The sequence below is a fragment of the Pygocentrus nattereri genome, chromosome 8, assembly GCF_015220715.1.
Source record: "Pygocentrus nattereri isolate fPygNat1 chromosome 8, fPygNat1.pri, whole genome shotgun sequence".
NCBI lineage: Eukaryota > Metazoa > Chordata > Actinopteri > Characiformes > Serrasalmidae > Pygocentrus > Pygocentrus nattereri.
In genome coordinates this window covers 27,532,299-27,558,987 of record NC_051218.1, presented here as the reverse complement: position 1 = coordinate 27,558,987, position 26,689 = coordinate 27,532,299, and the positions used below count along the sequence as shown (strand labels likewise).

General features: G+C 38.3%; 2 protein-coding genes across 3 annotated transcripts; one reads left to right on the top strand and one right to left on the bottom strand.

Annotated features, from left to right (window-relative positions):
* Positions 1–4,114: 4,114 nt before the first annotated feature.
* On the bottom strand, positions 4,115–11,734 carry hmgn6 (high mobility group nucleosome binding domain 6). Of its 2 annotated transcripts, none has more exons than XM_017703724.2 (6): positions 11,569–11,734; positions 10,711–10,737; positions 10,440–10,469; positions 10,226–10,273; positions 8,750–8,872; positions 4,115–4,327 (listed from the first exon to the last, which is right to left on the bottom strand). In XM_017703724.2, the coding sequence occupies exons 1-6, from the start codon at positions 11,581–11,583 to the stop codon at positions 4,277–4,279; spliced, it is 294 nt and encodes a 97-aa protein (XP_017559213.1). In that variant the 5' UTR covers positions 11,584–11,734; the 3' UTR covers positions 4,115–4,276. The 2 variants fall into 2 exon arrangements, with proteins under 2 accessions (XP_017559213.1, XP_017559215.1); XM_017703726.2 differs by lacking the exon at positions 4,115–4,327 and adding an exon at positions 7,330–8,178 and having other exon boundaries at positions 11,569–11,727.
* Positions 11,735–13,911: 2,177 nt separating this feature from the next.
* Positions 13,912–26,198, top strand: sh3bgrl (SH3 domain binding glutamate-rich protein like). Its single transcript, XM_017703723.2, has 4 exons — positions 13,912–14,166; positions 20,979–21,164; positions 22,470–22,550; positions 24,955–26,198. The coding sequence occupies exons 1-4, from the start codon at positions 14,122–14,124 to the stop codon at positions 24,988–24,990; spliced, it is 348 nt and encodes a 115-aa protein (XP_017559212.1). The 5' UTR covers positions 13,912–14,121; the 3' UTR covers positions 24,991–26,198.
* Positions 26,199–26,689: the final 491 nt, after the last annotated feature.

Sequence of the window (26,689 nt, the reverse complement as noted above, 5' to 3'; positions counted from 1 at the left end):
GGTGTTGTTGATATATGGCTTTCGCTTTGCATGGCAGAGTTTTACCTTGCACTTGTAGATGGATGACTAACTGTGTTCATTGACAATGGTTTCCTGAAGTGTTCCTGAGCCCATGTGGTAATATCCATTACAGAATGATGTCGGTTTTTAATGCAGTGCTACCTGAGGGATCGAAGGTCACAGGCATTCAATGTTGGTTTTCTGCCTTGCCGCTTACTTGCAGAGATTTCTCCAGATTCTCTAAATCTTTTGATGATATTATGGACTGTAGATGATGAAATCCCTAAATTCCTTGCAATTGCATGTTGAGAAACTTTCTTAAACTGTTGGACTATTTGTTCACGCAGTTGTTCACAAAGTGGTGAACCTCGTTCCATCCTTGTGAATGACTGAGCCTTTCAGGGATGCTCCCTTTATACCCAATCATGACACTCACCTGTTTTCAATTAACCTGTTCACCTGTGGAATGTTCTTAGTTTTTTGAGCATTCCTCAACTTTCCTAGTCTTTTGTTGCCCCTGTCCCAACTTCTTTGGAACGTGTTACAGGCATCACATCCAAAATGTGTGAATATTTGCAAAAAGTAATAAGGTTTATTCGTTTTAACATTAAATATCTTGTCTTTATAGTGTATTCAATTGAATATTGTCATGATTGGCCCCTCCCAGTCCTGTCCATGTGCGTTTTTTTTTTGTTTAGTCCAGCCCCTTGTTTTGTAACTCTGCCCCTGATTGTTTTCACCTGTCCCTTGTCTTTTTCTGGTGTGTACTTAAGCCCAGTGTTTGCCCTTTGTGTTTGGTGGTCTTTGTCCTTGCCCTGTTTGAATCTTTGTTAGCTGTGTTGGATGTTTTGGTCTGTTCAGTTCTAGTTTGTTGGTCATGAATTTCTCTGTGTTGGTTATATGAACCTGGAACGTTACGACCCTGATTTTGGATTTGCCCTCAAAAAAAGTTGCTTACCTCCGCACATGCGTCCGTTACCTCGCTCTGCGTTACAAATATAGGTTGAAAAGGATTTGCAAATCATCGTATTCTGTTTTTTTTTGTTTTACCCAACTTCATTGGAATTGGAGTTGTATTTATTGTGTTTGTTATACTACGCAGTCTCTGTCTCTGCGGACTTTCAAATACTTGAGTTATGATACTACAAACACTCTGTTCCTGGTTCCTACAACGTACAGAAAAAAGTTTAAAAGTTGGTAAAACTGTGCTTATGCTATTATTAAAATACATTCTTTTACCATTGTTAACTTGATAAATACTGTTAAAGCTAAGCTGCTCAATTTCTGTATGTTGCTATACAGACCAGAATTAAGAATTATAGACTTATTCAAATTTCGCGTTTAAAAAGATTTTCAAGCCATAGTTTAGGCACCTTTGGTAGAGTACGCTGGACAATAGTTGCAGGAGGTCTATGGATAAATCAAGGAGCAGCAAACTAAAAAAAATGAACAGTAAAGTTTAAAGTTACAGTTCCCCTCAAGAGCCTCCCTTATTGGATATCAGTGACAAAAATTGGAAACTGGAAAATTGGAACACTTGAAAAAGTGACACGTGTTTTTTCTAAAAAAAAAATATATATATATATATTTATATATATATTGTTGTTCTATAATTACAGACTGTAGTCCATCTGTTTCTCTGATACTTTGTTAGCCCCCTTTTACCTTGTTCTGCAGTGGTCAGGACCCCCATGGACCTTCACAGAGCAGGTATTGTTTGGGTGGTGGATCATTCTCAGCACTGCAGTAACAATGCTTTGTGCTGGTGTGTTAGTGTATGTTGTGCTGGTTTAAGTGGATCAGACACAGCAGTGCTGCTAGAGTTTTTAAACACTGTGTCCACTCACTGTCCACTCTATTAAACACTTCTACCTAGTCAGTCCACTTTGCAGATGTAAAGTCAGAGACGATAGCTCATTTGCTGCTGCACAGTTTGTGTTGGTCATCCTCTAGTCCTTCATCAGTGATCACAGGACGCGGCCCAAAGGATGCTGTTGGCTGTTGGTTAGTGGACTATTGTCCGCCCAGCAGTGACATTGAGGTGTTTGAAAACTCCAGCAGCACTACTGTTTCTGATCCAACACGACACACTAACACACCACCAACTGAAGTTCAATAGATGCTGCTGGAACAGGGTTCTATGGTCAGATGAAATAAAAACTGAGCCTTTTGACAATAAACCCCTTAAGGTGAAAAGTGTAAAATGAAGAATGATTATACGTAAAAGAACCCTTTCCCCACTGTTAAGTATGGTAGAATACCTATGATGTTTTGTGGCTATTTTTCCTCCAAAGGAACTGGGAACTTTGTTAGGATAAATGGCCTTAAAGACTCTATAAAGTATCAGGAGACTTTAAATTAAAATCTGCCAGTCAATGCTCCAAAGCATAGGTCAAAATCCACACAAAATTAACACTGAATCAAGCTTTTGGCATGGCCATCCCAGTCCCCTAACCTAAACCTCCTTGGAAACGTTTAAGGTAAGCTGAAGAGGAGATTCCAAAAGAAAGCACCTAAAATCCTGAGAGTTCTGGAGAGATTCTGTATTGAGGAGCTCTGTATTCTCCATAAAGAAGACATGTTACTGTTATGTTGACAATGGAGAGGCTGGACAAAGTTCTAAATGCAGGAGCCAAAACTTGTTTTGAATTTTCTAGTTTTCCACTTCTCTATGGAAAGCATGTTCAGTTTTCGTGTTTGTGTAAACCCTGTGTTCACACAATAACAATAATATTATAATAAATAATTTATTGAAAGTAATAAATCCATTCAAATCAAGTAAAATTACAGGAAATAAGGCAAATTACACAACCAAATGTGATTAATCATGACTAGTTATTTTAATAATTTGACAGCTCTGTGTATAATACTTTTTTGATCAAATAAAATGTGGATGTGCAACCATGTATGTTTGCTCCCTCCCTAATAAATGTGAAGTGCAGGTACACCACTTGCTCCATTGTCCAGGTGCCTGTGCCCACGCCCACAACAATTACTAGTCACAAACCTGTATTCATCTGCCAACCTGATGGTAACTGAACCTGGTTGTTTGGCAGAACTAAGGTGTAGATTCCGGTACCCAAGAACATGGAAGTCTGTTCTAATTAGAACTACTACTTTCTGTTTCCCTTGTTTGACTTCAACATGGAGAAGATTTGGTGCTGTGTTGCAGCAGGGCAATGTAATCTGTACTCACACATCTGTTCAGGCATGTGTCTGTTCGCCTTTGAGACTACAAACACCGCTGTGCATTGCTCTGCTCTGCCCACCAACTGGCCACTGACCTTTGCACCTCTTCACAGCTGTCTGAGGCCATGCACCTTATTCACATAGCAACTATTTTGCTTGCGAGCATTAGCTTAGCCATCGCTATCATATTTGTTAAAAGCCCCTTCTTCAAACTATTGAAAACAATAACATCTATTACAAAAAAGGTCAAATGGATAACATCACAATAATACAATATACATAACAGCTAGGTCAATACCTTATATGAAACAATTTTATATAAAATCTCATGCTGAAAAATTGCTGAATAGCTCAAGTAAATAAATATTCACCCAATTCACTTACTTCATTCATTCAAGCAGAATATGTAAATCCATGCCTCTGGTAAAGTCTGGTACCCGCAAAGGCTGATTTATACTTATGTGTTTGTGTATCTGCAAACATTTGCGGGCATTGTACGTATATGTTCGGGAAGATGCATGGCAACATACTCCAATGTGTACGCTAGGGACAGTGTAGGCCCAGATCTTCCCACTGGTTTGATGAGTTTTATCATTACAAATCAAATCACATTTATTGTCACATCACACTTACAGAGGTGGAAAGTGTGTGAAAATCTTAGGTGCGTGTAACAGGAGAGATTTACCACAGACATGTGTCATTTAAGCAATAGAACTCGAGAGAGAGAGAGAGAGAGAGAGAGAGAGAGAGAGAGTTATCGCGACATAACATCACGCCTGTGATTTGGTCGCCCTCTCAGCCTGATGTTATTTACGATAACACACGACCTTGAATATTCTATTGCTTTTTAATACAACAGTTAAATAAATAAAGTAAGAAATGAATAAACTGGGCCGCATTTAATATGTTTTAATGTTCAGTTCCTTCCACCAAATTATAGTTCCTTAACAAGCAGCTCATTCCTACATCACCGTACAAGCTCCGCCCACTCGCTGCACAGCCGCATTAAGCGCAAAGTAACAAGTAAAAACGTTCAAATGGCTTGAGCGTCTCATACCGCTGGCATACTGCTCCGCTCACCAATCCATCAGCAAACACTAGCAGTAATGCTCGCCTTCTGCTGCCCAAAATCAGTTTGCTGTAAAAAAAAAGGAAATATATAGGTAAGATTTCTGTTTTTTTCTTAAGTGAAATACATTCTTCTACTTTCTAAAATTAAATAAACGTCCTGGGTGAGTGATTAGAAACTATTTTAACGTTTTGTTTTTAGCCGTTGAACTCCATTTACTCCCATTCACTGAGGACTCGCTCGTGGGTGCCCCCTGCTGTTTAGCAGTCCTGTTGATATAATGGGGGGGATAGGAAGTGGCCAGGCACCTCATAAACTGGCTCTGGTTAGAATGCCTCTCAATCAATCTGCTTGTTTGGCCGGAACTAACTGTTGTATAATGGTTTACTGTTGCTATGGATATCAACCCCGCCACCAGTGATCTAAAGCACACGCGGACTGGCAGTGGCTGACTTGCTAGAGTTCCTGCCTTCTCTTTAAACCTGCCAGTCCAGATTGGTTTAGGCAGTAAAGCTGGAGTAGTGGGAAACTTCATGAGTGTTATAATACGTCAGTCGTTTTGACAAGAGACATAAAATGCATGAGAAATGTGAAGTGTAGCTTGAGATCGTGAGATAAGACCTAGCTAACTGAGTGAATTGAACTGACTGCATTCTCTGGAGTGATGGAGCACCGTCCAGTACCTCATCTCACTAATGTTCTTGTACCCTTTTCCCAGAAAAGCACACATTCTTAATATTTTTGATTTTGGAAAATATGGACGAGCAAGTAAGAAGAAGAAGTAAATAGATAGCTTACTAGCTTTTAGCTATAAAAAAAATAATGTAGGCCCTTATTTTAGGAAATCCTAATAGTGATCCAAACAAGTGTGGAGCTGTGTTCACATCTGTGCATGGGTCAAACTGAGTCATGAAAGTGGCAGCTGGTGCTGCATAGTATTGGGGTGATTAGTACGTTTTTGCAGATTCATTTAGCTGTTTTTTTGTCACTTTCAAAATTTATATGGGACACATCAAACTTTTGGTCAAGTTTTCCATAAGCGCTGACAGATTACCCTGGTCCCACCCTGTGCTAAATGGCCTCCTTGTGAATAAGGCTATTTAAAGAAGTACAGCAGCTTTTTTTAACTTAATCTCTATCTGCTGCTTCTGTGTCATACTGTGGAGTATCACGGACTAGGATTTCGACTACTTAGAGAAGGACTGAAAAACAGCTTACTCAAAACATCCTTATATTACAAGACTTTGGGCAATTGCTGAGTTTGGTGAATAAACATAAATCAGTGAAAGTACAACCATTAAACTTAACAGTAGAGCCCACAGGATGCTCATGTTTAGCATAAATTCTCCTCTGGGAAAAGATGGCCTCATCTTTGAAAGTTACCCTTGAAAAAAACACCTTTGCACATTCCACAAAAATATGTTTTGCACGTTTGTTTACTGACAGAATTAAACTGCTGCAGTATTTATGTTGCTATGTTCTACCAATAAGACTAGACAGTTTAGTCCATTGGTCAGAAAGCCTAATTTCAGCACTGATAACTGCACCTAATTCGGCTGACACGAGGTCACTATTTATGACGTATTTATGAAGGTGACTGTTTATCAACCAATTTTCAACCCACAATCAATATGAAAATGATTTTTCCCTCTGCACCTCCGTTTCAATATCAATTACTTTAACTTCAAAATATAAATTCTGTCATCCAATGTCAAACCAATTGAACAGTTTTGCTGGCCCAGAGCACTCATAGCAACTCAAACTTGATCTTCTCCACAGACTCAATCATAACAGATGAGAAGTCAGTACTTGTGACATAGCCAGGCTTTTCGCTCAGGGCCCAGTTGCCTGACGTTTTCTTTCTGTTGTAGATGGCTGTTTTTTGCTGGTTATAAGGAGGCGAGTCAGAGCAAGGATGAGGTCATGCATTTAGGCACATAATGTCGCTTTTGCTGTGCCCAGTGACAGGCAGGCAGGCTGGCTCAGGCCAACTGATATCAGGAGCAGAACAGCCCTATCAAAGAGCACATTATACTAGGACAATGGGCTAACACGTGGTCATACCCAGGAAATTATGTTTCTCAGGAAGGTGCATATACTCTGTTCTCAATATTTCGGTTTCTATCCATTAACTTTTTCGCCAGTAAGTTCTCAGTCTCTTTTTTATATCAATGGAGGATCAGCCTCCCTTTCCAAAGCCAGCAAGAGAAGGCCAAAATCCCATCAACACCATTTCAAATCAACTTTGACTAATGAACCTCAAGAAGGGGTAGTTAACACAAGTACTTCAAAAGTATAGAGTGGAAAATGTAAATGTATATAATTAAACTAAAAAGAATTTAGTCTGAATTCAAAATTGGTATTTCTTTTTAAATTATTCCTTGTTAAATTATGCCCGTTCATATGAAGCAGTTCATAGTAACATTTTTAAAGTTGTGAATACATCACCAGGCACCAGCTGGTGGAGAAAAATTATATTATTATAACCATAAATTTTTTCCATCCTACCCCAACCAGTCATTGAGTAAAATGCTCAGGAACTTTCCCTGATACTGCGTCTCACTTTGAAACGCATGATACGAAAGAAAATGCATTGCACTTTCCAATTTGTGCTGACTTTAACATTCAAACCTAGAAACAGTTTCAGAATTTTGAAAAGCTGAAAAGTAAAGAAATATTCGATTTTGCACTACTTCCAGGTTACGGTTCAAATTTATGCACATTTCTAACATTGACTATGTTAGGACCTTTGCACAAAAAGGTTGTTTAAGTCTTATTCCTTCCATTAAAGCACATGTTCAGACGACTCTCAGGTGGATCTGATATACTCCTTAGAGGCTTTTGCACAAACTTGTGGAGTCTAAGCCAGCATGAGTACTTGGAAGTTATTAAAGCAAAAACGGGGACATTTCAAAGATTCTGCTTTACATTCATTGCTATAATGAAAACTTCTAATGAAAAACTTGGTATTAATTCAGAAAATACTAGTGATCCCTCTTGGACCCCACTGCATCATTATTAAGAACGAAAAAAAAGAAGAAGAATGAAACAGAAGCGCCATGAAGCAAAGGTGAGGAAAATTCTACAGTTTTCTTTATTAAGAGACATCCAGAACATTAGATAGGGTACATGGACACCTGCACACGTCAATAAAGGTTAGAATTTCATCCTAGAAAATGTCATTGTTTAGAAAATCTCGTATAACAGCATAGCCTTGGTTGAGCTGCTCTTGATCTTTTTTTAATTTAAACAAAATATTCTTTCTTCCTTTTTTGTTTTTTTTTTTTTTTAACTGCAGGGTAGGTTGAAATAAAGGTCAGCCCATGTAACTCTGCCCCGGAATGTTTTCAGATGTTTTTTCTTGGTATTCCTCTGTCTTATGAACAATACATTGAAATGAAAAAAAATCTAGTACAAGAAACAAAAGGAAGGAGACTCACTGCACATACGTAAGGTAAAAAAAGAGAAAAATCACTCGTTATATGGTAATATAGTTCAGATAGAGGGAGGGAAGGGCGGGTGGAAAACAGGACAACACTCAAACTGTAGAAGCAGGTATGCTCTTACTAGACCAAACAATCTATCGACACTCATGAAATGCCATTTAAAAAAAGATTTTTTTAGTGTGTTCATCTCGCAGACATTTGATATGACCACTGCAAATCTGCAAGGTGCTCCGCATTTAGCTTTAAGTTTGTGCTAAAAATCTGTACTGATACTTATAAAATCATTGATAAAAATATTCCTCTGTTAACAATATGCCTGGAAGAGAGGGGCAATAACATGAGACCGGGAGCGTTTTGAGGGCATAAGAGAAAAGGGAGGAGGGGAGTAGTGGACAGGAAGAGAGGGACTGATGGGAGGCAGTGGTGCTACTCGGATTTTGTTTCCTCCTTGGTTTCTTCAGGAGTGTCCTCGACCTGAAGAAGTGAAGGAACATGCTCCATCATGAATCTGCACTTGTGTGTAGTATCAGTTTACAGCACCTGTGACAATTCATCTCATAAAGCAAGGTTTGTATGAGTGCAAGTCATATGTCTTACAAGTAAGCTCAACAGATATAATCTTAAAACATTATAAGATGAAAGAGCTTAATGTCTATAGGCTGAATACATGCCTGCATATTATATTAACCCCTCAAAATTCCAAGTTTATTATAGCTTAAGGCTTATAAGTCAGTAACTACATGGACTATAGAGCAAACTGAGTTTTTCTTAGGTGACAATGTAAGTTTTTCTTTGGTTAAGTGTAATAAAATGAAGTTTGAGCCCATCAGTAATCACTACTGAGAATTTCATCAGTCTAGTAATATGAGGAACTCAAAGTGTGTCAGCCGTCTCATGACACACAGCTTCCCCTTGACTGTTTGTACACCACTAGCTATATGTTACCTATATGACAAAAGTTGTGCTGAAATGGACCACTATACATGAGCATTAAAATAACAGAATTTCTTTTGTTCTTTGTACTCATTGATATCTCCCCACATACCGCATTGGTCTTGGCTTCTCCATTTTCTGAGTGGTTCTCCTCATTGGCCTCTGCCTCTGTGGACTCCTTGGCCTTTGCCTTGCTCTTTTTGTCCTCTTTCTTGTCTTTAACTGCTTTGTCTTTCTGTCAGGGACAAAACAGAAGACAGCATTTGTAGTGTACTTTTCAGAACTCAGAGAGACAGGAATAACATTAGATGATACTGAGTGTCTTAAATTTTCTTCACTCTCATTTTTCATTTGCAATAAAAATGACTAGGTTTAAAGAAACATTTCTAATGTAATGTGATCTATATTTCAATGTTTTGTATAATTTCTGCACAATAAGTTAAATCAGGTCTGCATGTGGCCCTACACTATGGTTCCTTACTCTCATTGTTATGTAACGTACATGTTATACACATGCAAGTAACTGCAGAATAAACCTTAAGATTAATAACCGAAAGAGTAAGTTTATAGGTTTGCATTCTTTATGCATGTTATATAGTTTAATCTCAAAGTAATCATAGTAATACCATTGATGGTTGTTGTAACAAAACAATAATAATAATAATAATAATAATAATAATAATAATAATAATAATGAGTAAATAAAATCTGCATGAAATTCTGGCAAAATACCCTACAATGTAAATATCTTAGCTTTTATTAAATTATAATCCTTTATATAGTTTTTTTGTGTACATAATTTTTTTTTCTGTAGTATTATATATATTGTCTATGAAGGAACAAGTAACAAACTGTAAAAACCTTGTCAAGCAATTAACACGACTAATTACTTGCTTGTAAATTCTCTTCTTGTTTCTTCTTTTCTTTTTCTTGATTGCCTTGCTCTCCCTTTGATGCTGTAATACTGAGAATTTCCCCATTGTGGGACTAATAAAGGATTATATTTTCTCATCTTATCTAGGAGTAATAATAATAATAATAATAATAATAGTAATAATAAGAAGAACAAAAAGAATACTAAAAAAATATAGTGTTGTAAATTAGCCTGGTCATGTCATTGTATTTTACCCAAGTACACTGTGTAGGAACATTCGACTAAGGTCAAACAGGGTATGCAAAAATGTGAATACACCCAGTTGAGCTGCATGTTTTGTTGATTTTCTAAGTGAAAATAATGTAGTGTGTTCCTAAAAACTGCAATTTTTTAATGCAAAATTTCTATTTATTGCTGACTTTAACATATTTAAAAAGAATAAAACATAAGTTTTTGCATAGGCCACATTTTCTGTTAAACTCAGCAAAAAAAGAGTAATTGTACATTAAAATGTGCAGAGGTGTGTTACCTGTAGAGCATCTGTACTTGCTTTCCCTTAGAAAGTCAACAAAACATTTGAGCAGGTCACCCAAAACTTTTGTTTTACTTTCTTTACATTCACTAGACATTGACTACTGTGGTTTTATCATTTTCTTTTCGTCAACAACTTTTCTTCTGCCTATTGAGCGTACAGGTCTAAGTTTTTGTCTTTACCTTAGCTGTCTTTTTTGGTTTGGGTTCAGGCTTGGGAGGAGCCGGTCGCTGTAAAAAAACAACATTAACTGTAAGTTACATATTGAAAATATATAAATACTGCTATTATAAAATGAACAATTAGTTATTACACATTAATACTGTTATGTAATGTATGAAAAGAAGACACATGCACACAGATGTATAATTAAAACATGTATTATTAACTACTTACTGCAGATAACCGTGCAGATCTCCTCTGAGGCTGGAGAGAGAGAGTACATCAACTTTTTTACAGAAAGACAAAACATTTTAAAAGAAACTACTTTACAACTACTTTACCTGCAAAGGTTAGAAAAAATAATAAAACATGCAATTGTGTGTGTGTATATATATATATATATATATATATATATATATATGTGTGTGTGTGTGTGTGTGTGTGTGTGTGTGTGTGTGTGTGTGTGTGTGTGTAGATAGACAGATAGATAGATGGATAGAAATACCTCCTCCTTGGCATCACCCTCTGCTCCCTGTTGGAAGATTCACAAACAAGTCAAACAAATGGGTCTTTGCTTCTCTAAGATGAAACTGCAGGGGCATTTCAACCTACTATTTTTGCTTTTAGTTTAAACCAGGTAACATCAGAGAAGTCAGAATCTGTCTATTTTATTTGAGTTGGGTTCAGCGGACAATGGAAGTGTGACATCTCTAACACCCCTTATTAGTTTGCCCCATCTGCACAACCAACCCTTGCAGAAATTCAAAAAATTAGGGCGGGAGATGCGAGAGAGGGGGAGGGGCTGACTTGAACAACCGCAGCGCCATCTGCCGTAAACTGAGCGCAACTGCAGCCATCTGGCAGCACGAACAAAGAGAAAAAATAACAAATATATCTTTTTGACACGGTGATGGTACATATCGATAAGGGCGATCGAAAATACGCTTTGCAAGTCGTTTTTTCGAGTGCCGTTGCCCCCCGTTCGGGCGCTTAAGGTGATAAAAACGGCGTTTGTTCTCGGTCATTTTCACAGTGACTAGTTGGAGCTGCAAAGCATGGCTGCTTGAGGTTCACCAGCATGGAGACCAAGCTAGATTTCAGACTCCACCGAGCAAGACTGCTTGGAGAGGCAGAGTACGTGTGCAATTTGATAAAAGAATGCAAACTGAAGCCGTCTGAACCGCAACAAAATCACAGATTTGCCTAAAATATTTAGGAAAGAAGTATATTTTTGCAAACTAAACAAATTCGTGTAAAGCCAAGTCTTGTGGAGATGGCTTTACAACAAACAGCAAGCTGTCGATGGCTAACTGCTTCTCTGATTTCACAGTGAAAGTATTTGCACGAACAGTAGGCTACATACCTTTCTTTTGGGCATGTTGAATTCCTGAAGGGTGTCTTTGAAATACTACTAAAAGCGAGAGTTTGAGTTGACGACTCACAGCATATACGTGACCGTCTCCTTATCCTAAATACAGTAGTAAACACACAGGAGCATTAAAGCTAGTGGCTGAATGGGGGGGAGGGGAGCGGCTAAGACGTGATTGATGTCCGCTCGACCAATCAGAGCCCGGCGTCGAGGGCTGCGAGTGAAGAAGAATAACCAAGCCGGTGTTTCTCGTACGCGCCAAAAGCTTGTTGCCCGAGCGGAGCAGGGGTTAAGAAAGTCACAAATCATTCAGTCAATATTTCTTTGCTTTTAGCACTTGGAATCGGTTCGTTACGCTTCTTTCCCAATGTTTCCAACTATAAGAGGTGTATTGTATGAAACATCGCATTGTTAAAGGCCATTTGATAGCAAGTCTTCGTAAAGGTTTATGTCGTGCTTTATATTCAGCCGAGCTCCAAAATGGCGCCCTCCTTGCCCGGTGCATTCTCGCCGGTCTTTCCCTTTTTGCCAAATTCACAGCAACAACAAAAAAGGAGCCTCTATTGTGCTCTGAGCTGGGAAGGCGCCTGTAGGTGGCATCATTCGCTCTCGTTCACTGGTAAAATTCTGTGGAAGCCATTTGAGCAGATTCGGCCTGAACAGCACGTTTATGCTGAAACATAACTCACCGATTCCTCTCAGGAGTCGAACAAAGAGCAGAGATCACAGTGTTGATTTTTCAGCAGTTTCCCACGTAACCTAGGGTAGAAAAGATATTCCCTCAGTAGAGGGAACGAACTGAGTTTAACTCCCATTGGGCTGCGGCTGGTTATTTAAAGAAAACGACTGGATTCTGTAAGAAAAAGTGACTTTGCATTACATTTCTTTGCTCACAATAATGGGCATTCCACCGTTTTTCAAAAATCCTGAATAATCCTGTCCTTTAGATGTAAACAGAGTCATTCAGTGGGGTTTAATGTGGAGTGGTTCATTGTAGAGAAACTTAGCAGGCTCTGATTTCTTCATAGTGGTAGTGACAACCGAAGGTTATCACAAATATCGCCATTTTATTCACCATCAAAACCCACCAGTGAATCTAAACGTGTCTTTTGAGTCTTATATGTAATGTTTATGATGGCAAAATAGGCATAAATAATAATAATAATATTAAAAAAACAAGTTTTCTTTTCTCTACCTTACAATACCCTGCAAGTATCCCTCCACCATGCCTGGATGGAAATAAAGTATTTCAAGCCAAAACCTTATCAAGAAGGTAACATAAAACAATATGTCAGACATCTGGTAGCAAATCTAACCACTACATGTAATAACTTTCTGTAAGGGAATTTTCAGAGGCCCTTCAGACGTCTGGTTCCTATGACCACCACTGTGAACAATTCTGAGTTAGGACAGAGCACTCTGAATGACTTTCTTCACATCTCAAGCATTTAATGTAGAATTTTTGAAAAATAGGCACTATGACCATATTTGTCTAATCACGAAAGATTACGCCATATTACACCACAATTGGATATCACTTAAAGAACACTGACCAGCTGCATTCCTCAGTAAAGAAAGCATAATTATGGACTGAGTTCAGTGCAGTGTGGGATAAAGGATCATCGTATTCATGTCTGAACGCGTCATGCGATAACTTTCTCTGAGGAAGCTTTTAGAGGCATTAAACTCTTCAGGACGTCTGGTTCCTATCAGCACCACTGTGAACAATTCTGACTCTTAAGATTCTCTTGAATGTAGTATTTCACACCAAACCAGCAAATGACGTTGTTTACATCTCAGCCGTTTTATTATTACGCGGAATTTTTTAAAAATCGGCGGAGTTCCCCTTTAAGTTGGATGAGCTCATGCTGTAGACTAGGCGTGGGCAATATGACGATATTAGATTCTCATTACATCACTATTAGATATTGTCATTTTTGTCTGTTCCTACACATCAAATGAAATGTCATATATTGCACATCCTGAACATGACGTTATGCTTTTGTCATACCCCCACACCCACTGTAGACCATTAAACTTACACATTTTATTCAAGTAAATACAGCCAAAACTTGAAATTGTTCAAGTAGTTAACTGACTGTTGAATAGCTGTGGCCTCGCCTGTTATTTAACCTAGCTGTTCAGTCCAACTGTGAAGGTTTAGCCTGCAGTACAGTTCTCTTTGCAGGCTGCAGGCTAGGCTAGGCTACTCCAATGGTTAAGCTAATGCTTCATAATGGAGGATATGTTGTTGTCCGGCTTCCCTTTTTACATTTAACTAATTAAATGTATTTTTACACCTTATCAGTGTACTATTATCGAGTAGAGGAGGGGTAGTAGAGAAAGGAGGCGGGGACGAAGTCCATCAAGAGACTGGGAGGACTAAGCGGTCTGTGCAGACTTGCAGACTTCTCACGCTGGGAGGCCAGTCCACTAGCCTACGACTTTTAACGAGGGAAAGTGCACAATCCGTCTCGCTGTCATTTCACCACCCTCGCAAGCTCACCAGGGATTTTTTTGTTGCTGTCTCACAAGGATTTGGAGACCATGGTGATCAAAGTTTACATTGCGACGTCGTCGGGATCAACCTCGGTAAGCGCACTGACAAACGGCTCACATATAAAACCGTGCGAGCACGATGCGAATGACTGATGGACGAACTTTGATCTTTGAACAATTTCAGCGGATTTAAAGCAAGCTGCTAACATGGTGCAGTCCGCTCACGATGTCAAAATGCTGCTTGAAACCTTGTCTGAGGGCTGCTGCTGTATGAACCAGCTGCTTCGCTTTATGAACTGGTTACAGGATGTTGCCGTGAGATTCTTCTCGCATTCCTCTCCAGACAGACATAAAGGCTGTGGTAGAGAGAGAGGCAGAGCAGGATGCTGTTCCAGAAGGGATTCCACCTCGACTAGGCTTCTCACGTAGCTACACCCCTTCCAAGTGGTACATTGCCAGCATAGGAAGTTGAGAGATAGCTCTCAATAAATAACTCTAAATATGGCATTGAAGTGGCACAGTGATGCAGCCATTTCCTGCGTCTCTGTCAGTGTCACCTAGACTTAAGGCAGAAGTTGAGCTACGTTGAAAGAAACTCCTGTTCATACATGGCAGTGCCACAAGGGCATTAAAGCCATAGAAAATGAGTTGTTATTGCTTAAGGCAGAGATGCTTTCAGATCTTCTTTAATTTGGAGTTTGCCTTACTTTTTGTCTTTAAAGCGTCAGATAAAGATGCTGATGTTTAAGCACAGCTCACTCTTTGGGAATCTGCTCCCCAGAGCAATAGTCTGCAGATGTGACTTGAGTTTAGCTGGCTCCTCCTAATTTGGTAAGTTAACTGAAGATGCTATGCTTAGAGGATCCAAGTTATGTAACATCAAGGCCCACCTTCCAGAGTTCTGACTGAATGCACCTTTGGGAGCTTTGAAAGATCAAATGTCATAACGTGGTCTTGGATAATTGACTTCTAGAAATGTTAAGTGCACTTGTGTGGAATACTTCATATGCTTGCTCTAACGGTCATGCCTGTAACTTTAGGACCATTCTACCATTCGTATTTGTTGTCAGGCTATTGCATTAGATTAGTATTAGCTGAAAGCTGGGGTTACTTTAGAGCTATAGGTCTTAACGTCTTCACCCATTCAAGCCTCAGTTAGGGAATATTGAAACAGGTCTATACACAGGCCCTGTGTTTATGTTCACTCTTGTTCTACCGTTCAGATGCATTTGAATATGAACGGCAAAAAAATGGCTTGAGTTTACTCCTCCCTACTTCCTTGTTAGCACAAGTTTCAAAGTGTGATTACACATGATGTAGAAATGCAGACACAGCAGCGGTCACTGCTCCAAATTAGGGCTTCAAGCTATTTTTTTTATTGCTGTTCTTGTTGAAATGAAGTGCTGGAGAATATATTGACTACTGCAGTGTAGTATGAAATACACATACCGGGATATGGCTTTTCAGTGATATTTTAGCTGAACCGTTCAAGAAAGTTATGTCAGGTTCATAAGACATTTTTTTTTTTGCATACAGTAGCATTACCCATGATGCACAGGCTCATTAACGTTATACGTAACATAATAAAAAAATAATAATAATGCCCAAACAGTATTTGTTGTGAGGAGGTGGGATGTATAACAACTTTAAAAAGATTAATATATATATATATATATATATATATATATATATATATATATATATATATACGTGTGTGTGTGTGTGTATATGATCACCTTTTGACTTAATTTTCCCTGGTCCATCCTGTAGGGTTTACAGGCATCAACATATGTTGACAAGGTCAGCGGGCAAAGTCGAACCAGAACAAGGCTTATTCCTGTTGCAGTACAGCCAAATGTCCCAAGCAATACAGTCTATATGCTTTGCCTAAGAGTGCAACTATTGTCTGCAATCCTAGGTCAGATACTTTTCAGTAGCACTTTACTTGAACCCTGCTGTGCAACACTGACATAAGCATGCTGTGAACATGTCATGGCACATGTCATATCCTGCCATAAGTTGTCGAGACAGATGTCCAGTCATATAACGGTGTCATATCATTACCATCATTTCTTAACCCTTTAAAATTCCAGGCTTTGGGCCTGCTGGCAAACCCTGACCATTGAAGGAGTTGATGTTTGTTGTCTTGAAAACTAGGCTGATGAAAGTACACTAACTAGCAAGTTACATAAGCATTCAACAACATCAAATATAACATGTTTTATATATGTGTAACATATAAGTGTTATATTACTGAACAAAATCTGTAATGGCATCATATGACAACACATGACATCTTAAATGGCATATTTATAGCATGGTTATGTCAGTCTTATGTAGCAGGTTAGGTGGTTTACACATATACATGCACATATAAAGCTTTAAAAATCACTTTTGGTCCTAAGTCTGCAGAACATTTAAAGGTAGAAGAACAAAGGTTGTTCTGTCTTATCAGTACACAATACAATAGCACAGCATCAAGCAATGTAAAAGTGACTTGATGGCTTGTTATCAGTTTGAATCATATTGTACTGCCCATGTTTACTGCCACTGAGGAGCACATAATTTAGGCAGCATTCAGAGGCCTTTAAATTGCCCAAACATGTGAAATATGAAACGTTACATCATGCTGAAAGGAAATTCAGACACTATCCATTTTTTTCAGTTTGATTATAGTAAATGAGATTACAGAGAAAGGTCAGGGCCATAACTTAGTGTTTGCCACAGTTAATGCCAAATATATCCACTCATATTATATAACGTAAGTTTGTAGACTTGCTTATCCAACTTATTTTCTTCTGAAATAAATGGTATTAAGAGGGTTTATAGTGTTTATCTGAACTCTGTTGCAGTCACAACAGTTTTCTAGGTAGGCCTTTCACTAGATATTGAACATTGCTGTAAGGATTTGATTGCTAATGCAATCAAACCATTATAAAAATTGCAGCCATGCTTTTCCAGCTAGTAAAAACAGCTCACCAGACACTTTCTCCCACTCTCACAGGACAGATTTGTGAAACTTTCTAATGTTTGGCAAGTGTTTGTCATGTTCTGACCATACAGGATAGTTTAAAACCACCCAGGAACAAAAATCAGCCTTCAAAGCCGAAAGAAATAATGATTTGACATTTATTGCAATAAATATCAATATCAAACGATATGAATTTTGTTTGTGATAACAGTTTTGGCCATATCACCCAGCTCTGGTTGACTGCTTCAGTGCCTTCTGACTTTGCCTGCATGGGCTCGTCTGTTCCATAGTTAGTTAGTTAATTCTAGTTTTGGGTAGAGAAGTTGTCTAATAGTTTCAGCACAGTAAAAAACAGCTGTTGTCTTTGGAGTGAGAGAAACTTGAACGTGGATAGAAAGCAATGACCTCACAATAGTCATCCAAAGAAGGTGTGTCTTGTGGGCTGAGGCCCAAGTCCTTTGGTCCTTTATAACTGTCCCACAGCCTTCTCCTTGTATTTGAAAGTAATCATCTCGAAACTCTGCTCTACACTTGTATAGTTGAGAGAGAAAGTGGTGTTAAATCTCTGTCTCTGGTCAGTTGTAAAGCAGAGGTATCACAAACAAACTGGAACAGTGGTGCAGCTTATCATTTATTTACTGTGTGAACTGCAGCCCCCACCCATAACTTGAGATCCAAATAAAGTTAAAGATACAGTGAATTTCTCTAGAAGATGAAAACATTTCCCTTGTGATTCTCATTATTCTTTTAGCTGGAAACATTTCATTGGGTTGTACCCTCCCAATCGGGCAGATACACCTTTGAAATAATGAGTTGGTAAACATTTACAGAGGGGCAGCATTTGTAAGGCTCCCTGGCACCTATAAGCCTTTCATGGCAACTGACATAAACCCTTTCTACATTTTATAGAGACTTATTCCAACATGCATCAGCTGCTCTCACCTCAGCCAGTGTTACGGAATAAGACTTTATACATTTCTGTATATGATTGTCAATTTTAATGAAAGGCATAGGTAGCCTTGTTTTCACTAACATGTTCAGAATTATCCAGCTAATTTAAAATGTTAAATTGTAATGATTTCGTCCTTCAGTCTGTCCATTGACTTAGTGGCTTAATAGTACAGAGGATCAATACTGCAGGCCATTACAGTGAACTGATTGATATTGATTCAGTCTCACCCCTGTGACTGTAAGAGTAGACTTTGATGAAATAAATCCAGTATATATACACCAACTGAGCCCAGTCAACAACATCAGTGAGATTACATCATGCTGAAATGTTTACTGTTATCATGCATGCAGTGAGAAATGGCTATAGTAATAAACAAAACAGTGTTCTGTATTATGTAGGGGCAGTTGCTGTTCTCTAGCATTGATCAATCATTAACATCCGGGTAGTTAGGGCATTTCACAGTGTCTTTGTTTGTCATAACAATATTACCTGAGCTATGGCAATGTCTTGAATAGTGCTATTGTAGGGAATTCTAAATCTGGAAGGGCTAAGGTTTGCATTGCTAATATTATGCTGTGAGTATTGTTTCATTCTTATGCTCATATTTCAGCACCCCCATCACATCTGACTTCCTGCATTCCTTACTTTCTGATAAAGAAATGGGAGGAAAATTCTGGAGGTTGTTAATTCCCACCCATGCGCAGGAGCAAGAGGGAACAAGGAGAGGCTTGTTATGTCCAGTATAAGTACCCTGTGCTTTTGCACAGGGCTAATTTCAAGAACAGTCATCAAAAAGGGGAGATAATATTTGGCTCGTCCTCCCTGAAAATTGAATTTAGCCTGGCGTCTATATAATAGGGGTTTTGTGAGTGATTCTGCTCCTAAAGAGTGTCTGAGTTGGAGGAGAAAGTCGCTATCCTCTTACATTCTCTCTGGAGAGCTTTCGCAATGGCTGCTGAGTTAATGCTGCAACCCATTTCCAGGCATTCCATAGCTGTCCAAGGCACAACACAGCTGTTGGCTGGTTTTGCATGTGTGCTCTATGTCTCCAGACAATGATACTCTTAAACTAGCTGTGTTTGCATGTAGGCAAATAGTTTTTGCATAAGTTAGTTTGAAGTGGCAGACACTTGACACATGTATCTTTTAGATCAGACGTGCACAACTCTGGTCTTGGAGGGCTGGTATCTGGCACAGTTTGGTGGTTCCCCTGCTTAAACACTCCCACTAAACATGGCAATTAATAGAAAAGTATAATCATGTGTGCTTGAGCAGTTAAATTACCTAACTGTGCTGGACACCAGCCCTTCAGGACCAGAGTTATGTGCTAGATGATTCATACTGCAAATGGAGTCAGAGTCCACTTGCACGTATTCCAACACTAACTATAAAGAACCACATTCAACAGGTTTTCCATCTTGGTCAAAAAAGTTTTGGAAACACTGAAACGGTTCTTTATGTTGTCATAGAAGCATTGCCTGTACTAAAGAACCATTGAAGGGTTCTCCAGGATAAACATCAGGCTATTCCTGCAATAGAGAGCCATTTACTTACTACCAGATTTCAGTAGATCCTTATTATTCAGTAAATGGTTAAAAGTCACTGTTGAGGTGGCATGAAAACCAAACTTGCAGCTCTCCACTGTACTATCCTGTCTGTCTGTCCTTCTATCTGGTGGCTGTTTAGCATTTGGAAGTTGGCCATGGCTGGCTTCCCCACAGCTTGCCTTATTTGGTTTGTGCTTGACCAACTCCCTCCTCCCTTGACTGAGTCCCACTAGATCTCCTGGCTTCCGTCTCTCCTTCTAGGGTCATTCTTCCCTCTGGGAACCGCCCACTATAGTCAGAAAAGTCCTAGCACCTTAAAACCCTTACCACATCTGACTGACTGCAATCTGCGAATCTTTATTTCTGCAGTGATAATAACTACAGCATTCCATTATTTAACTGTTAATCCCAGGTTATTTATGTGATTTGCAAGATGACAAACAGTCTGCATTCTTACACTTTTGAACTTTTAACGCCCTAGTAATTGAAACTAGTGGGGTAGTTTTGATGGTACAGCTGGCTTTAAACAACATCAGCCACTGACATCACTTTTAATAAATATGCAGTTTTCCTCTCTGCTAAATCCTGAGGTGGCTGGTATGCTGTTTTTGGCAGTTCCTGACAGGGGCTTCGAATTTCAGAGGCAATGCAGATTAACTGTAATGCAGTGACATTTTTGTGTGATCATGATGATATTTTAGAATTCAGATAACCACATTTCTCTGTTTTCTACAGAAAGGTTCAATTGTGATTTTGATATATTTCTTTTTTATTACTCAAGGAATTTTCTGTAGAAGACATTACTCACTTTAACAGATTGTTCAGACGTCTGTGCATGTATCAGCACTTTTTTCATAGTTTTGCATTTACTTTATACCACTACATAAACTACTACACAAAAACTGTTACATTTACTGGATGTTTGATAAAGTGGGAAAAAATTTGGTAAAATTTTATGTTTTTAATATGAAGAGTTTCATTCCAGATTTTCTTTTCATGTTGTTGGGAGTGGGCTTTACATATAAAAGAAATATAAATGCTATCTTATGATTAATACCACCTTTATTTTTCAATATACATCAACTGTTTTTTTTTTCAAAGCTGTTTTTTTATATATATACAGCATTTCAGAATCATATCTTTATAATAACTTTGCATTTTGAGGTGTTAGTTGTACTGTATATCTGCATTTTATTTACTAAAGAAACCAGAGTTGTTTGAGGAAGTTAGAAAGTAAACAAAACCAAAATTAAGAACCATTTCCTCTGTTTAACAGTACATGCATTCAGTTGTGATGATCCCTACAAGTCCTTTCACAAAGGAATGTCTTGTTCTGCAAATGGGGGGGGGGGCACTGAGGTCAGTCACCCATTTTGATAAGAGCATCGGCTTAGTGTCATTGGCTCAATCCTCTATCGTGTGTCTTTCCTCTTAGATCAAGAAACAGCAGCAGGACGTTATGGGGTTCCTGGCAGCGAATAAGATCGAGTTTGAGGAGTGCGACATTGCGGCCAATGAGGAGAACAGGAAATGGATGCGAGAAAATGTACCTGAAGACTCCAGGCCAGCCACAGGGAACCCACTCCCACCACAGATATTCAATGAGGAAAGATATTGTGGGGTCAGTTTTAAATCCCTGATAAAAAAGAATGTAAATGACAGATGATTTGATGGTCTTCCAGACGTCCTCAAAGGCTATTTCCATGAAATGGGCATTAAGATTGCACAATGAACATGACATACATTTCTGTGATAGATACACTGTTAAAGGCTACAGTGACACACAGGTAGATTTCACTACATGTAGCACAAATGAGATTAGATTATTGTTAATTAGATTGGCAGAATTTGCATTTAGAGTTGTGCCTGACTATAGAGCAGCTGTTTCCCAGTCTCTCAAATCCAGAAAGCCTTAACCACTCTTCCACATAGCCAATTACAAATAAAAACACCTGCACAGATACTAACTTGTAAAATGACTTTCGATGTGATGATTATTCTCACTCTCTGAGTTGTGTGAAGCTATAATGGCCACTGTCACAACAAACCTGCATCACCATAGGCTTTATAAGGAATTCAACATTTTTGTTTTTGTTGGCCTATATAGAAATTGAATTATATATTTATTCATTTTTGGAGGCTTATATAGAAAAGGCTGTTCAGGAAATGTTTAACAGCACAACATTGGCTATGCAATTGGCATGCAAGTTGCTACACTAGCTATTAGTAATTCATTTGCACTTTCCACTACAATGAACTGGGCTTTTCTAATGTACTGTTCGCTTAAAAACAAGGCTAGTCAGATTTCCCTTACATTACACCCCAAAAATAGTCTCTACTTTATACATACTCAGTCAGAGACACATTATTTTAATGATGCTCATGATGTCTAACAGCTTTATAAATCATGCCCAGCACTGGAGAAACAACGGGCTAGTGTTGCATCTTCCCTCCCATTCACCCACTGCAAATTCTTCTCCTGTGTTGTGATGCAATTGCATAGACTCCTGACAAGGCTTGAATGCAGCCAAGCTTGTTTCAGCAAATGAAAAACAAGCAGTACAGAATTCCACAGACAAAGAAAGCACTAGCTTTAGGACAAATACAGCTGGAGCAGGCGGCTGGGAAAAGACCTGCTCTTTGCTTTTGCTTCCTTTGTTGTGTGAGATTACAGTGTGCAGTTCCACTGCTTTAAGAGCACAGATCACATACACAAACGCATACGCACATTTAACCACATACATAATCTCAAGTGTATCAGTTTTCTGAGCTTGTCTGTGCCTCAGCCAGCAACACAAAGCTTGCATACCAGATTCAATATGCCTTTCTGTGGTTGTCTGTCTTAAGCTTTAAAAATGTATTCTGTGAATGAATCATGCCCCCAACAGTGAAATTCTGTGATTTTTTTCTGTATCCCCACATACAGAACTACCAGGCCTTCTTTGATGCTCGAGAAGACAATGCTGTGTATGCATTTCTAGGCTTGACTGCTCCTCCAGGTTCAAAGGTATATATTTTAAAAAACAAATAGGGACCCCTGAAAAAAAGACTCTTTATTCCCACCTGGAAATATTATTAATGTTCATGCTCACCGGAATGTGAGTGTGAGTGAATAACAATAATGGCACTGAGTCCAGCCGCCCTATCGGATTTGGCATGCCGGGTGCCTGCCCCCGCTGGGCTGGTACAACCCTGTGGAGTACTGGCCCTGTCCAGCTCCCATCAGCCCCAGCGTTAATTAAGCTGCTGCCCCCTCTTAAAGGCCAGCAGCATGCCTCAGTGGGTCCAGAATCCTGTCTGATGAGCCCCGGCTCCGTTCCAGATGCCCTGCTTACTGTGGCTGTACAACACTCTTTAAGCGTTATTGTGACACTGGGCTTCAGAATGCTGATATCATAGAAGGGTGTACTGTGCAATCAAAGCATTTACATGGCCCAATCAAACGTAAAATTGTTTTGGCCAAATATGAAGCTATCTAATCCAATTGACACATTAAATGTTCAATATCATGTTTTCAGTACATTAACATGTACATTGTATATCTCTGAAATGGTATGGAGAAATATGGATGGATGGAGAAATGGATTGTTATGACAGTGACTATCCATATTGTTCAGCGCTACTGCTTACTCTCCCCTACTAACTACTGGAGGGACCTGGAGGCTGATATTTACTGTTTAGAGCAAGTGCTCACTGCTGAGCTTAGGGTGAGGTTAGCCCCCATTCTGATCTAATTCACAGATTCCCTTGTTTCTGTTCTCTAGCCCTCCCTAGCCACCTACTAGGGAACTGAATTGGGTGGGGCAGAATACTCAGAATAGAAGCCTTGTCACTGCTCAGATTTGATATAATGTATTTCAGCATGAATCACCATAAAGAAGCGTTTTCAACCATGTGGGTACATCTACACAGATTTGCCTGCACTTATTGGTCATTTTATCAGGTACACCTACAAAATAAGTATACTCTGTAGATTTACAGACTGTAGCCCATCGGTTGCTGCACAATTTTTTAGCCCTCTGTACCCCATCCATCAATGAATGGACCACCATAGAACCACCACAAGATGGTGTTTCTATGGTGGACCTTTTATAGCACAGTAGTGACATTAACATGGTAGTGGTATGTTAGGGTGACACACTGGTGGGTCAATATCTGGATAGGGTGGCAGAATGTGTCTAAAGTGTTGTTGAAGTTAAAAACATGCTTTCACTTATTTGTTTCAATCAATGTTCTCATTTTGTTTAGTGATAAGAAATGCATTACTCACATGAATTATGCACTTGTGGCCTTATGTTTTTTCCGCAATATGTTAAACTCAGCCAATAAATAGAAAATGTGGACTATAATTTGCAGGAAAATGTCATATTTAAGATTGTTCCCTGCAGAGGATGTGTTAACTTAGAACATCACCCAAACATAGGATGTTCAAACAGTCTTTCATTAAGACTGTAAAAAATGTAAATGCCCAAATGTTGTCTTTTTTCTCACTTAAAACGCTTTTAGTGTTTCTGTTCATTTTCACTTGACCACTTTTTGGGTCAAAAGATTGACTGAATCAAATTGCAATAACTTCTGCCTGTTTCTAGTGTTGAGGTTGCCAAATCCCCAAGATGTGATATTTATTCAAAATAATTTCATAAATAAAACTGCTAAGTGCTAAATTACTAATTTATCATTTTTAAGCAAGGCCACTTTACCTAAATGTGTCAGCAATTTTGAGATAATCATTAGTTGTCATACTCTGTACTACTGGTGGTGTTACCAATGGTGTTAAATAGGCTAAAAAGGCCAAAAGCCTATGTACATGAGACATAAGGATAATAAAGATACCCTATAAAAGCATGTAAATGTTGTATTTGTTACATCTTTGCAAAGAATTCACATGAAAAATTTCAATAACATTTAATTTAATAAAAAACTTATATAACACCAGTGACATACACACCAGAATCAGATTTTTTTATTTAAATATCTAAAAATGCATTGCACATCAACTTCTTTTTTCATTAAATGTGTTAACAGATAATATTGGAAAATAAAATAGTTTAAAGATTTTTTTCACTCATTTCAAATGCCACCCTTTTCAGACAATAATCCTGGTACAAGTATGGCAGTGTCATTGCTATTAAACTGGCAAGCTGGTTAAAAAAGCAGCTTTATGGAAGTTTTGAGCACCACTCTGCAGCATTTATGTCGTTGTATTGTGAATGATGTAATTAATACTCAGTCTTTGCCTGCAAGAAATACTAGTTTACGAAACTTTCCATTTATGTAACTCATGTTGGCAGAAAGCAGTCCTACCAAAGCGCATGCCAGTAGCTCTGGGGTAAACAGTAGTAAATCTTTAACTGCTCATTCTTCGCATTGTTTGACCTGAAATGTTATCTGTGTTTTTTTTCTCTCTTCAGGAGGCAGAGGCTCAAGCCAAAAAAGAGCAGCAGTAGTCTACAGCATCTTCCGTTACCCTGTATGTCTCCATGACTGCAGCCAGACTTCAGTGCTTTCCCCCCTCGCATACAGCAATCCCAAATAAAACTACCTGTTATCTCCTTTTACTCCCATCAGCATTCCACCGCCATCATTTTTGCTATTGTTATTCCCTCCAAAATGGATATTTTTATCCAGCCTGCTCTAACACGTCTTAAAGACAACATGAATGACTTACAGCAGTGTATTACTTGTTCTTGTTAGTTATTAGAATTACGTGCGTGATGTCCTAGCACAATTCAGTTGTTAAGCATACATTCGTATGGTGGTATTTGTTGATGAAGTGCCATTTGCAAGCAACTAATCAGTGCCTGCATTGCAACACACACACAGTGCACTTAGAATTCATCTAAATTTTCACTATTAATTCACATAAAAAAAATCCCTATTAAATAATGCTAAAGGGCTATAAGTAATAGTCATGTCTTGTGCTCTCTTAATTATTTAGCTCTGGTCTCATAGAGTCTAGTGCTGTAGTCTTAAGTCCGCTCTCATTTTGTACTGTTTGTTTTTTTTATTTTAGATCTGTCTGATTTTGATGACATTTAAAGGTACACTAAGTAGAAATGTCCTTTAAGGTTCCAGTAATACTACAAATAACCCAAAATATTATGTAATTACATAGTAACTTATAGCTCATGATGGCCTTTGAGCTTGAAGAATGACTTCTCTGCAGTGCACTATATTAAGAAAATGTTTAAGGTTTAATATATACAAATAACTATGCCACTGCTTTAGTTTCCCTGTACAATAATTTGCTAGATATATTTACAATATGACGTAGTTTTAAAATATGCTACTTTCGCTATGAAGTGGCAAGCTAAATTATTAAAAGCAATTACATTCCGTTAAGTTACAATCAGCTAATAGTATTTTTTTTTATTGAGCCACTCAATAATGACATTTACACAAAGTAGAACAGTTCTTATATAAAACTGGTTAACAGAGGCTTCCGTTGGTTACCTGTAATCACTGTTATTAAAATATGATTAAACAGAAAAAACATTACTTAGTGTACCTTTAATTCTTTCTTCTGAGTGTCTTGAAAATGTACATTGTTTTTCTTTTTTATGAACAAACAGGAAGGGTCATGCCAAAAAAACCCCTGAAAGAATTGTGATATTGAAGGGAGCAGGAAAATAAAACATTGTTTCATTAAAATGTTTCTTCCCGTTTCTTGTCAAGTGCTGTCACATTATACAAATTAACTTTTTAGGGAACAACCATCTGAGCCAACTTCCCAGCTTCCTGAAACTGTTTTTGTTAATGTGCCTTTAAAACTAATATATGTAGATGATTTCTATTCTGATTGACTGCCCTAAACTGAGCCTTATTCAGAAAGCAATTCAGACTTAAAAAACTCCTTATAAATCCACTGTAAATGGAAAGGGCTAAAGGCTGAATAGGTGACTGAATGACATAAAAAAAATACGTGTGTTCAAAGTATAGGCAGATACACAAATTCAAAAATAACTAATAAATATGCACTCATGGAGAAGCGGCTTAGAAAATGGATGGATGGATGGATGGGTTTCTTTGGATTATTGTATAGTTTTTAAAACATGCTGGGTAAGTATTCTAAAAGTATTCTTCTAAAATGTAAAAAGCAACTGTATTGTGAATGTTGCCTTTAACTAGTAACATGGACTGAATACA

Excerpts from the sequence above, each read along its gene's own strand:
- sh3bgrl (XM_017703723.2), top strand. The coding sequence starts at position 14,122 with ATGGTGATCAAAGTTTACATTGCGACGTCGTCGGGATCAACCTCG. Across the intron at positions 21,165-22,469 it reads ATGAGGAAAGATATTGTGGG|AACTACCAGGCCTTCTTTGA; the intron begins GTCAGTTTTAAA and ends CCCCACATACAG. Across the intron at positions 22,551-24,954 it reads CTGCTCCTCCAGGTTCAAAG|GAGGCAGAGGCTCAAGCCAA; the intron begins GTATATATTTTA and ends TTCTCTCTTCAG.
- hmgn6 (XM_017703724.2), bottom strand. Across the intron at positions 10,274-10,439 it reads GATCTGCACGGTTATCTGCA|CGACCGGCTCCTCCCAAGCC; the intron begins GTAAGTAGTTAA and ends GTTTTTTTACAG. Across the intron at positions 4,328-8,749 it reads GAGAAGCCAAGACCAATGCG|CAAACTGATTTTGGGCAGCA; the intron begins GTATGTGGGGAG and ends TTTTTTTTACAG.